The sequence below is a fragment of the Felis catus genome, chromosome C2 (genome assembly GCF_018350175.1).
Source record: "Felis catus isolate Fca126 chromosome C2, F.catus_Fca126_mat1.0, whole genome shotgun sequence".
NCBI classification, from domain to species: domain Eukaryota; kingdom Metazoa; phylum Chordata; class Mammalia; order Carnivora; family Felidae; genus Felis; species Felis catus.
In genome coordinates this window covers 127,465,404-127,478,308 of record NC_058376.1, presented here as the reverse complement: position 1 = coordinate 127,478,308, position 12,905 = coordinate 127,465,404, and the positions used below count along the sequence as shown (strand labels likewise).

The 12,905-nt window shown below is 50.3% G+C and overlaps 1 protein-coding gene across 2 annotated transcripts in view; it reads left to right on the top strand.

Moving 5' to 3' along the window:
• EPHB1 (EPH receptor B1) overlaps positions 1-12,905 on the top strand; it is a 430,079-nt gene that overhangs the window by 407,317 nt on the left and 9,857 nt on the right. For both annotated transcript variants that reach the window (XM_023260542.2, XM_006936394.5), the window contains exon 13: positions 8,360-8,509. In XM_023260542.2, coding sequence (XP_023116310.1) covers positions 8,360-8,509 — 150 coding nt within the window. The remainder of the gene's footprint in view (positions 1-8,359; positions 8,510-12,905) is intronic.

The window sequence follows — 12,905 nt, the reverse complement described above, 5'->3', positions numbered from 1 at the left end:
TCCTCGTCAGCCAAAGGGCTTAGAGACCCACCCACCCTCCCACCCCACCTTGGGAGCTGGGGTATTTTAGTTCAGCACTGTGGCACATTCATTCCTGCTCACCAGGTCCTTCATGAGGACTGGCTCCATCCCTGGGTTACCAGCAGTCTACCATCTGGGAAGGCAGAGCACAGAGAAACTACAGCCTACTGGGCCACTTTATCCAGCCACTCACTCCAGAGGCCGACTTTTCAGAAGCCTTAATGGCAAGGCCCAGGCTTCTCGGACTGCACCAGGAGAGCCCAAGCCTGTGCCATCACCGAGCTGATTACCACTTTGGGATTCCCTGAACAGTGCCCTCCTCAGGGCAGCAGTGGCTTTGTTCCCTGGACTGGTCCAGAGAGAGTACCCATGGCCTCTTGTGAAGTGAATGAGGCAGCCAGTGAATTTTTAGCCCTGGTCTCTCTACCCTTTCTTTTCAATTATAAACTCAAGAAGTGCCGTGTGACAATAATAATAATAATAATAATAATAATAATAATAATAATAATGCCTGCCCACATCTCAGCCATCAGGGGCTATTTTGAGGGTGAGTAGTAAAAGACAGCTGTTTGCCCTGCTGGTGTAGTACAGAGAAACAGCGTCTGTTTGGTTGAACAGGATTTTTTTTCTCCAGCTGGGAAACGTCACCAAGTGGCCTTTCTGTTCTTCACACATGAAACACACACTATCATCCGCATATTTTTAGTTAATTTATGTCCAAATAGGCCTTTCTCTAGCTGCTGGAAAATGATATTTGGGCTGCAATTACCTTTCACAGTATCTCACAGAAGGGTTTCAGTGCTCACAAAGCTCAGGGGAGAGGGAACGAGGACCCCACCGACTGTAAATCTCTCCATTTGTAGTTATTCAAATCACATATTTTATTACGAGTATGAAATGCATTGTGTCACTCATTTTGGAGGAGCAACTAATGCTTCAAGAAAAGCTTTGAAAAACATTCTATTTAGAAACAATTTTGTCTGCAGCCAACGCAGTGTGTCTTTTTGGGTTGTCTTTTCTCCCAGCCCTTTTCTGTTATCTGTGTCATTTGCATGACAAATAAGACCATGTTCTCCAAAAGCTCACCTGTTCCTGCAGCCTGTTTCTCACCTAAAGTTCTAATTCTCTGTATGTTGCATCATAATCCTTAGCATGGTAATAAATTACAGTGTCACCATCAAGATTGTGGCTTCTGGAAAGAAATAAGCAGCGGGGCCAGATGAACTCTCTCAGAAGATGGAGAGACTGTTTTCATGCAAATTCCTGGCATCCTGGGGAACTAGGAACAGCCTCTTTATTATATAGATTCAATTGCAATTCAGCAGCCAGGAGCCATTTCCACTGGCTGTTAGAAGCTGGTAACACTCAAGAAAGATAACCTTTTAGGCAGAACCTGCTTTTCCTTCCTGGCTGATACCGGTCTTATCTGGAAAAATCACTTTGTTGGTTAGGTTGGGGGAAACGGGTCGGTGTACTTTCAGAGTGCTTTTAAATAGAAATGTGCATTCCAAAATACCTTCTGATTTTAATCCTTAGAGCCACATTAGACCTCTTGGTCCAGGGCAGTGGACAGTGACTTGGGAACAGGAGGAGGGCGTGTCCTATGGATGCACGCTGGGGACAGGGCCATCTGTGTCTGAACTGTCTTCAGAGTGCTGCCCAGAGCCCCTCTCACAGGCAGATGCCTCACCCAGGCTGGCCAACTGCAGAGTCAAGATGGCCACTGTCCCATAGGGACTGTCCCAAGGCCCCTTCTGTGGGACATTTTCTGTGCAATGGAAACTTCAATTCACCCTGTATTTCCCTTGGGCCACAGAGGTACTTGATGAAAACTTTGGGGAAACCAACTTGCTGCCTTTTTCCCCCATCCTTTTGAGATCTTTTGAGGTTTAGTGCAATATTGGCAAATACTCGTTATATATTTATAGCCATTCATTCTCTAACCTGTGGCAGACATTCCTCATGAGTCACGGCCCTCTTCCTTGCTGAGTCCAGATGAAGTCTCAGACTCCTACTCAACCTAGCCATCAACAGCGCTCAGAGTTATACTCAAGATGAGCCCTCGTTCAATCCATGATTTATGCTCGGTAGATATATGCCAGTGGTTCTCAAAGTGTGGGAACCACAGTGGGAACTTGTTAGAAATGTAAATACTCAAACCCTATTCCAGAACAAGTAATTTTGAAAGCCTGGGTTAGGGCTCTGTGATGTGTGTTTTAACAAGACGTCTAGGAGATTCTTATCTACACTCAAATTTAAGAACCACTGTTCCAGGCTGGTGGTTGTGACTAATGACTGCACATTAGACTCACCTGAAGCATGTTAAAATGTTAAAACCTACCAGTGCTCAGGCTTCACCACAACCAGAGACTCTAAATAAATTCTAATACCCACTGGCATTAAGAAAAGGAAAACAGAAAAGACCCTTCTCCAGGGTGATTCCAATGGACAGCCAAGTCGGAGAACCACTAGGCTAGGTTTTGTGGGTAAGCCAAGAATAAGGACATTGACACTGCCTTCAACTGTACAACTGAGATGCAGCTGCCTAGGCCTGGAGTGGCCACCTGGGTCTGCGGCCACTCTGGTAGAGTGAGGGTGGATTCTCCCTCAGGCGTGGCATGCCTCTCCAGTGAATAGGAGAAGTGATGGTGGCTCCAGCATCATCGTCAGGACTGCCTTCTGACCCCTGTCCGTGCTAGAACTGCCGTGGTGCTGCCCTTGAAGTTCTCACCGCACCACACTCACGTTGCCAAAAAAAAAAAAAAAAAAAAAAGGCAGTTCCTCAAGGTGTAGACTGGCCTGGGTCTGATCAACAGCACAGAGGGCCCAGGGTTTATCTGCTGGGCTTCCATCAGAGGTATCTCTCACTCCCAAATCCTACTGCCTCCTAATGGCAGCCCATGGTAGCTCTGCCACCTGGGAATTTAATAGCAGTCATTTTCTTTTTTAAGATTTATTTATTTATTTTTAAGTTTATTTATTTTGAGAGAGAGCACAAGTGGGGGAGGGGCAGAGAAAGGGGAGAGAGAGAATCCCAAGCAGGCTCCACACTGTCTGTGCAGAGCCCAACGTGGGGCTTGAACTCCTGAATCCTGAGATCATGACCTGAGCCGAAACCAAGAGTCAGACAGTTAACCTGACTGAGCCACTCTGGTGCCCCTATTTATTTTGAGGCGGGGGGGGGAGGGGTAGAGAGGGAAAGAGAGAGAATCCCCAAGCAGACTCTGAACTGTCAGCCCAGAGCCCTACGCGATGCTCAAACTCACAAACCATGAGATCATGACCTGAGCCCAAGTCAAGAGTCAGACGCTTAACCAACTGAGCCACCTAGGCATCCCTAACAGCAGTATTTTTAAGCGAGGGCCTGATAAATTTGTATATACTCAATGTATTAGTTTCCTATAGCTGCTGTCACAAAGCACCACAAACTAGGTGGCTTTGAACAACAGGAATTTATTCTCTCACTGTTCCGGAAGCTAGAAGTCCAAAACCAAGGTGTTGAATCTGTTCCATGCCTTTCTCTTAGTTTCTGGCTGTTGCTGTAAATCCTTGGCATTTCTTGGCTTGTAGGTACCTCATTCCAATCTCTGCCTCCATTTTCATATGTTATTCCCTCCTACCCATTTTTGTGTCTTCACATGGCCTTCTTATTCTGACACCAGTCATTGGATGTTAGGTCCATCCCCCAATCCAGTATGATCTCATCTTACTTGGTTACATTTTGAAATACCCAATTTCCAAATAAGGTCACATTCACTGGTACAGGAGGTTAGAACTTGAATAGGTTTTTGGGTGGGGGGAATGGGACACAAGCCAACCCACACAACTCAATAAATCTTGTTTAGTGGTGACAATAATATACTGAGTGGTTTACATATATATCATTGTGGATCTCCGCAACAACTCCAATATGCTTTATATGTTATAAACCTTTTGGAGAGTTGTTTATTGTGAAATTCAGAGATACTGCATGATGCTCTTGGTCATAAACCTATTGCTTCCAGACTTCAAGAGAATTCCACATGTAGCATGATCCCAATATTTGATGAATAAGTCTTTTGTCACCATACTCAGTATTCATGAGTGTCTGGAACCCTGCTATATCCCCAGTGAGACTTCATCCCACACAAGATGGCAGAGGAAAGTACTGTAGCAATGCCCCTCGCCCACAGAAGTATTACTTTTATGGGCATCACTTGGATAAGTAATCAGCAAGGGGAATTGGCACTATGCTAAGACTTTGGCCTGTAAAACTCTGGGTTTTAGAACCAAAGCTATGAGCTGTGTCTACTTAATCTTATTGTGACAAGAGAATGAACTGGCTGGGAGGCATGGTGGCTATCCATGGATCCTTGAGAGTGGAGCTGAGTCTCATCACTGACTGCCACATCTCCACCAGGATGCTGGGCAGCATGGGTGCTGGCTAGATGCTTGTTGCAGGCTGGCCGAGGCTGAGGGACATAAAGTACCTCTACACTGAAACCTTCCACCTGTTGGTCACACCTGCTGGCAGTTGACCCTGAAGATGTCTAGATTAGAATTAATCCACTGCCAGATAATCTTTTAGTTCATCAAGTCACATACACGCAAACACACACACACACACACACACACACACACACACACACACACACACACAATTATAGTTTGTCTTATACCAGAGTTAAGGCATGTTTATTCTGAAGCAGTGGATTTCAAACTTTTGAAGAATTTCTTGGCAGCCCAACCATTCAATGCAAAGCTTTATACAGCGTGTAAGTCCTGTGGGGAGCCTAGGGCCCTGATGGTGGTGAGAGCCTCCTCCCTCCTCTTCCCTTCTCCCTCCCCCACACCCAAACAGTGACCTCCTGTGGCAGCTCTGGGGAAACCGGGTCCTTGCAGAATGCAGACTGCCTCTCTGTCCCTGGAGGTAGCAGTCATCAGGCACCTTGGAGAAACCCTGTGGAGGGACAGTGCTCTCTTAAATAGCCCAAGGTCGGCCTCTTTTTGCCCATGTGGATGCACATTCTTTTCCAGTGAGCCTCATCTGCTCCTCCCCCTGAGAATTATTCCCTCATGTGCCTTCCCATCCAACAGAGCAAATCACTCCTCTGTGGTCCTTCCTCATGCCTGCATTGGAGAGAGCCAGTGACTCTGAGAGCACTTTGCAATTATATGAATGCAATGGCCTTGGGCCTTCTGATCCAGACTTCTCTTCCAGCAGGAGGACCGTCCTCACTGGCAAAAACCCTGCCTTCTGTAACACCATTCCACTGCCTTTTCTTCCGGTCTCCCTCCATGGGGCTGGTCACTGTGCTCTACGTTAATAGCTTTCCTCTCACATAACCGAAGACGAGTTAAATAATCATCATCATAATTATCTCTGAGCATCAGAAGGCAACGCTCATGAAGTGATGTCTGAAAAGCTGGGAGGAATAGTTTAAAATTCCCAGGAATGAAAGCACCCATCCCTATGCCCCCCTGACTTTCCCTCCTTTGGTTCGCCTCAGAGGTCGGCATCTCCTGCTCTCTTGGCTAAGTGGGAGAGCTGGTGTGACAAGCTGTCACCTGTCGGTCCTGGAAGGCTCTTCTGGAAGGCTCTGCTCCCGCTGGGATTGGTGGGGGGGTGGGGGGGAGGTGGCCATGACAGGCCAAACTCTGTGTTCAGTGAGGCCCAACAGCACAAGGTGGCAGGAGGGCTGAGGCGCTTTGCCAGCAGGCCGGGCTCCACCACTTTACATGCAGGAGGGAGCAACTCAACAGCTGTCACCGGCAGCCCCTGGGGTCTGCTCCAGACTTGGCAGAGAGGACACCTTCAGACTCCCAATCCGCCTCTTTGAAATTCAGAAGAACCACACTTTCGAGTCCCCTCCCCCTCTCCCTGACACAAACATACACACAGAAGATAAGCCCTAATTCTCTTACTCACAGACCTACACAGCCAAGCTTTCTGTCTCCCACTCTCCTCTCACACATATTGATAAGTTCTTACGGAGCCCCATTCTCTCTCTCTCTTTATGTGCACGGGCGCGCACACACACACGCACACACAGTCACCTGAATTAAACTCCTGCTCTCTCCTGCCTCACTTCACCCAGTTTCGGCTTCTGAGGGAGGAGAAACCCCTCCGTGGGGCTGCCAGGCCTTCTCCAGGAGTAGCATCCACCCCAATGGTGGACACTGGCCTCCAGGTGTTTGCTAACTCCCGGTTCACTGGCTGAATGTTCCACCTGTCTTCCCAGCCATGGGTGCCTTACAGATAAAACCAGTGAGCTCATGCATGTTCTGGGGGATGGTGAGAACAAAGCACCCTGTTGCTGCAGAGGCCCAGGCCTGCCCTCCAGGCATTTGTCATGTTGCTGGCATTTGAGCTGAGGACATCTCCCACCACAAAAGCCTGTGGTCCTCGGGGGAAATCAGGACTGTCTTCTTTGCAGGAAGCTGGATGTGCATCTGGGGAGGTCCTGGCCGGGCAGCCGTTATTCCTCTCAGGCCCTGGTCAGGAAACCAGATATAAATACGCTTTGCTGCTTGCTCCTTTTTCTGTCACTCGCACTCAGATTAACCACTTACACATTTTAAAGGTATTTTTGCCAAAGTCCAACATGCGTCTCTGGTGATTGGAACAGATCGTGAGAGCGGTCAGTGTAAAAATAGCCTCCTTCAGCAGAGGCTTGAGGCAGATGCAGAGGGGAGGGAGGGAGCCTCCTGTATTGTGCCGGCAGAGCCCAGACAGAGAGAAAGGCCAGGGAGGGAAAGCCGGCTAGTTGGCAGGAAGAAATGAAAATGAGGATCGTATTTGTTCTAGAGGTTGACAAGCTGTGGAGGGCTGCATTGACGTGTGTCCCCCACTTCACCCTGGGGCGCGGAGTGGCATTGGTGCCCTGCCCTCCACCCCTTTCCCACACTCACCCTTGGGACTGCCAAGCTGCAGCCATGCTGGGGTCCCCCTTGCATCCTCGCTCTTACCCCCCCGGCACCCGTACACGCTCCTCTCTGCCTGGACTTTCCTCCTCCCGTCTCTTTGCCTGATCAACTTCTACTCGTCCTCTGGGACTGAGCAGATGGTGAAGCCACAGATCCCAAATGTGTGGCATGCCAGGCCCTGTCCCAAGCACTGTGTGGGCAGTAACCCATGTTCTGACTGTATAGGTGTGATCATTTCCCCCACTGCGCCAAGGAGAAAGAGTGGTACAGAGAGGTTATGTGACTGGCCCCAGGTCACACAGGTTGGAAGGGGCAGTACTTGTATCCAAACCCAAACAAAGGCTCTACGTGCCCTTAACCCCACAGGACACTGGCCTTCTGGCTGCTGCTGGGCTCCTTCCCCGCCCACTACCTGTGTCAGGGAATCTGTATCCCCTGCGGTTAGGGAGGCCATATCCCCATTTTAAGTGTCTGTTGTCTTATCTGCCTCCCCACTCCCTGTGCAGCTTGAGGGCGGGAACCATGGCTGGCTCATCTCTGGGACACCAGCTCCTCAAAAAGTGCCTGGCACAAAGCAGTGCTCACTGCCTAATGTTGACAGGGCAAATGAATGAATGGATGGATAGTCATCCCTTAAAACAGGCCAACGTCTGGCAGACAAGCTGAGGGCCAAGCAGAGAGCAGGTTGGAAGCATCCAGTGTGGGGTTGGAGGGCAAGGAGGAGACGCAGACCTAAAAGCGACAAGTGTCTACCTCCAGCCTTGGAATGTCAACCTCCACTGAAAGGCAGGGGGGGAATAGCTGGCACCTGCAGAGACCTCAGCGCCGGCCCATTAAACCCAGTGCAGCCCCAGGGCTGTCTGCAAGCTGCAGGGTGAGGAAACTCTTCCCCCCACCCTCAACCCCCTGCAAGAGATGAAACACAAGGAAAGTGATCTTGTAGTAGGAGGCTCCCACTTTTGTGTTTGTTTTGCTTCTGCCGACCCAATGTTATGAAGGCTACAAATGCTGTGGAACAAAGACAGCCGCACCTGACATCTCCTGGCTCCTTTAGCCAATCTCCTGTAGTAGGGAATTGGGTGTTGGGGTGCATGTACACCATTTACACCCCCTCTACCACCCACCTCCCAACAGTGACATTAAGATCGGTGTGCAGGGAGTTGGGGACTAACGAAGCTTCGGTACAGCCATGGCCTCACGGTGGTATGTCCACTTATGGCGTGAGACCAGCACAGGTCACACAAATCCTCCTTGAGCCCCTGTCTGCAGGTGGGTAATGGAGGCCTGCCCATGGGGCTCGGGCTATCCTGGATGTCCTAACTCACCGGACATGAGGGCAGGAGAGTGGAAAGCACGTGCATGCTGAGTTCATTTTCTCCTGCTTGCGACTAGAAACCTGACAGTTGGGCTGACTGGCTTCTCCTTCTTCCAGGGAGGGAAGATCCCCGTGAGATGGACAGCTCCAGAGGCCATTGCCTACCGCAAGTTCACTTCTGCCAGCGATGTCTGGAGCTACGGGATCGTCATGTGGGAAGTCATGTCATTTGGAGAGAGACCCTACTGGGATATGTCCAACCAAGATGTGAGTGTCAGCGGTACCCGGTCGCCACAAACCCCCATCAAACGGTTCCCACAGCCAGTGGCATGCCAGCCCCTCCTCTCTGGTTTCAGCTCAGGGCCTCACAACCTGAACTTGAGATGTCCAGGCAGGAGATACAGGAACCCCCTTGGCAGCAGTGTTTGAACTAATCAAAGAGTCCAGCATGGAGATATGACAATCCCGATACCCCCAGAGCCTGTAAAGGTACCTGGGCCAACCCGGGAGCTCCAGGGCTGGTTCCTAATGGCTGTGGGCCATGAAACACAGCAGGCCCAAATGAAGTAGGAGATTCTGCCCTGCTTCAAAGCGTGCAGCCCCTGTGTTGTCCTTCTGACAGAGGCGGAGCAGAGCTAGTCTGTGGGCGGGGCCTCTGACAGATGTGCTGTGTTGAACCAGTGGCAGTTTCTTTTTTTTTTAATTTTTTTTAACGTTTATTTATTTTTGAGACAGAGAGAGACAGAGCATGAACAGGGGAGGGTCAGAGAGAGGGAGACACAGAATCTGAAACAGGCTCCAGGCTCTGAGCTGTCAGTACAGAGCCCGACGCGGGGCTTGAACCCACAAACTGCGAGATCGTGACCTGAGCTGAAGTCGGACACTTAGCCGACTGAGCCACCCAGGTGCCCCGAGTGGCAGTTTCTATGTAGCTCACACCTCTCAACTTTAAAGAGAGGAACTGGAAAGGGCCCTTCTTTCCTGAGAGTCTACTCTTCTGGGGGCCTGTCACCTGTCACTGAAGGAGGAGCTGAGCAAGCTTCCCAAAGTTGGTCAGATTCAGATGGCCAGCAGGAGTGGGACCCTGTCTCTGGGGAGGTGATGAGCACCCCTCCAGGCTTTAAGCATCTAAGATGCTTTAAGCAGAGGTGTTCCAGATGAGACCCTTTGCTTCATAACTATTAAGCGGTGAGGAAGCCTTTTGAGGATGATTTGCTTTGTTAAGGACCCAATCGAAAGTCCTATCTGAATTTCCACACTGCCTTTGATCCTGGGCTGTTCCCGCCCCCCCCCCACCATTCCACTTTTGTATTTTCAATACATACCCTCCCCCTGGAGCTGAGAGGGTTGCAAAACTTGCATTCCTCTGTTCTTACTCTTCCCATCTCCCCGGGGGGCAGTTATTATCTTTCCCAACCTAGCAGCAGGATGAGGCAGGGCTCTCCCCAGTCCAGATCTGCTCCACTGGGCAATCAGCTGCACCATAAGCACCTCCATGCTTGGTGGCTCCGGGGCCCTGTTAACTGGAGAAATCTGGCCTCAGTGAGCCCTCTCTCCAGCCCAAGGTTTAGAGCCATGGCAGGTGCTCAGGCGACTGAGAAAGGTGGTGATCTGGGAGCCGGGCTCCTGCTGTGAATGTGCGCCCTGATCCCATGGGTGCAGTGGCGTCAGCCCAGGGCAGGTGAAACGGCTGCATTGTTAACCAGGTCCCAGGGCCACGTGTGGCGTGTAGGCCCCCTCTCATCTATGATTATCCCCGCCTCGCCTCTGCCCCGTAGCATGTCAGAGCAGTAAGTGTCAGAATTGATGCCGAGGCTGCGCTCATGAAATCAGCCGCACCCGGCTGCATCCGTACCGTCAGCTGGAGCAGTCATAAATGTGATCCAGGAAACAGGGAGGCCCTTTTCTGAGACTCTAATCCTATTAAGAACAATTCAGCACACATAGAATGGATTATGAAACTGACAGGCAAGATTTGACATTCAAGATCTTCTCAGCAAATGAATTCACCTCTGCTGAAAACAAATGGAATTTCTGATATTAGACTTCCAGAATTCCCAGATCATTCATTCAGCAAACACGCATTGCTGCTAAGCATTGTGCTTGCCGGTTCCATTCTCGGCTGTTCCCAGTCCAGCGGCACCTACTACATGGGGCTGTGGGAACATTTAGGCGAGGCGGGGAGGTAAAAAAGCCTTCCCAGATATTTGATGCTTGAGCTGGGTCTCAAAGGGAAGAGGAACATCTGCAAATTAGCAGTTTATTCCAATTTTGTTGTATTTCTCCAACGTGAGGCCCCTAAGCATTGTCCCAAGTGCATTTGTGCTCTGGGTGGAAAGCGGGGTGGGGGGTGCCTTTGGCCCACTCGGAACCGGCCCGGCCTGAGAGGGAGCCAGGAGGGGCCGCAAGTGGCCGGGCTAGAGCCACACTCATCAGAAACCGCAGAGGTGGTGGCAGTAAAGGGTTCTACAGATGACAGTTGAAAGGCCTTAAGAAAGGGAATTGCAGAGGCAAGTCGGAGTGCTGGTAATTGGGCTTCCGGAGCCCAGGAAGGTCTTTGAACATGTACAGAGAGTTTGTCAGCCAGAGAGAGAACTTGGAAGTTCTGCTGCTTGGATCTGATTGACAGAGATAATGAGAGTGGCAGTGTCTGTGGAGAGGAGCTGTGGTTTTACTGAAACATCAGAGCTCAACTTAACCCCCTCTGCCCTGGTTCCTCCACTGCTCCGAGCTTCTCCACTTCACTCTCCCCTGCGGAAGGTGGAGCAGGTACCGCCCAGCTCACTAATAGGAAATGCGGTCTGAGCGAGGCGAGGGGCCCTCTCATCCCCCAGGAAGCTCTAGTCACTTCCCCAAGGCACATGAGTCAGAGCGCCTGCCCCGTTCCCACCCAACCCATCCAACCCCAGCCCCCAGCACGTGCCTTCTCTGGGTACAGGGGAAACAAAGGCAGCCCCTCTCCCCTCCCTGCCCCGGCTCTTGAGGGCCCAGAGCATCGGCTTACGCTGGCCCTCAGAGGCCCGAAGAGTTGCTGCAGACCACTCCAAGTGAGGTGGCAGCCTGCTCTGCTTGGGTGACAGTGGCCTCTCTCGGGCTGGTTCTCTTCACCACCACACCCTCACTCTTGGCTTCTCTCTGGAAATGCCATCTGATCTCATTCTAATCGCCAGTGTTTTCAACATCCGTTTATCTCATCCTGTTACAGACCAAGGAAGGGGACCCAGGTCTGACCCCAGTTTTCAAGTCTGCTCAGAAGAATACCTTACACCCCCCACCTTGGGCCAAATCTTTCCACACAATTCAAACGTGGTCACTGGTGTTTACAGCCATCAGGTGGTCGGATGGAAGGGGCTTCTCCATGTCTCCTTCCAGTTTCCCACACCTGCTAGCAAGGCAGGTGTGACAGAGAATGATCCCAAAACCCCATTAGAGGACCACAGTTATTTTTTTTGAAATGATGTTTTAATTTGATTACAAGTTCTATACTCAGGAAATTTGGAAAACACCCAGATTCTTAAAGAGAGTAAACCCCTCCAAAGGCATAGCACTTCAACGCAAGGCTTGGGTAGATAGATGCTACCCACACATCAATTAATGACTTAGGTAATTTTTTCTTTGGGGTGGAAGGTAAAGGTTTTTTTTCCCCCCCAATGTGCAAGAGGCATCAATGCTCCCAGAATATCAGCTTGAGTAATGACAACAAAATTATGTAGAAGAGATAGCAAATGGCACGAAGTCCCATTTTGTAAACATGAGCATGGCTATCCTATATCCTGAAAGGTGAGAAATAGGAATCTGGCCATTAATCAACCCCCCAACTATGTGCTTCGTGCTTCTCAAAACACTGTGGCCCTAGATCTGCAGTGACCAGCAGCAGAACAGTAACCTCCTTTGCAGGGACAAATACCGTAGTAGATGTGGCAGGAATGACAGCCTCCATCTGACGAAGATATTCCCTCTACCATTCCTTCATGTGTATGGTGCTCAACATCACCTCACTGTGCCGTGTAATCTTTTTTTTTTTTTTAATTTTTTTAACGTTTATTTATTATTGAGAGACACAGAGTGTGAGCAGGGGAGGGGTAGAGAGAGGGGGAGACACAGAATCTGAAGTAGGCTCCAGGCTCCGAGCAGTCAGCCAGAGCCTGATGCGGGGCTCGAACTCACAAACTGCGAGATCATGACCTAAGCCGAAGTCGGTCGCTCAACCAACTGAGCCACCCAGGCGCCCCCGTGTAATCTTTTTAATAACCCTATCTGTGCAATTTCCAGAAGTTAAGTGTCTCTCCCAAGGTTCTGGAGCTAATAAGTGAAACTAGGATTTGAACCCAGGCCTCCAGTGTCTTCGCCCCTAGCTACAATGCCACACCATCACCAGCACCATGTGGGGGGTCTGCACTCCTGGCCGACCCACAGGGAGGAGGGATCAGTGGTTCTGATATCCTCTTAAAAAGAAACCGTACCAGACAGGCACAGGAAATACAAAACAAATGGCAGGATAGTCTTCAAAATTTCCAGTGAGGTGGCATGTGGAGGAGACAGGGGAAGCGTAGCTAAGTTGCATTTAGCCCCGACCTCACAGACGGAAGACTCAGTCCATGTATGGGTCCCCCAGTCTCTTGGTGCTCTGCCAGGCGTGGTTGGGCCAGCTGGTCACACCATG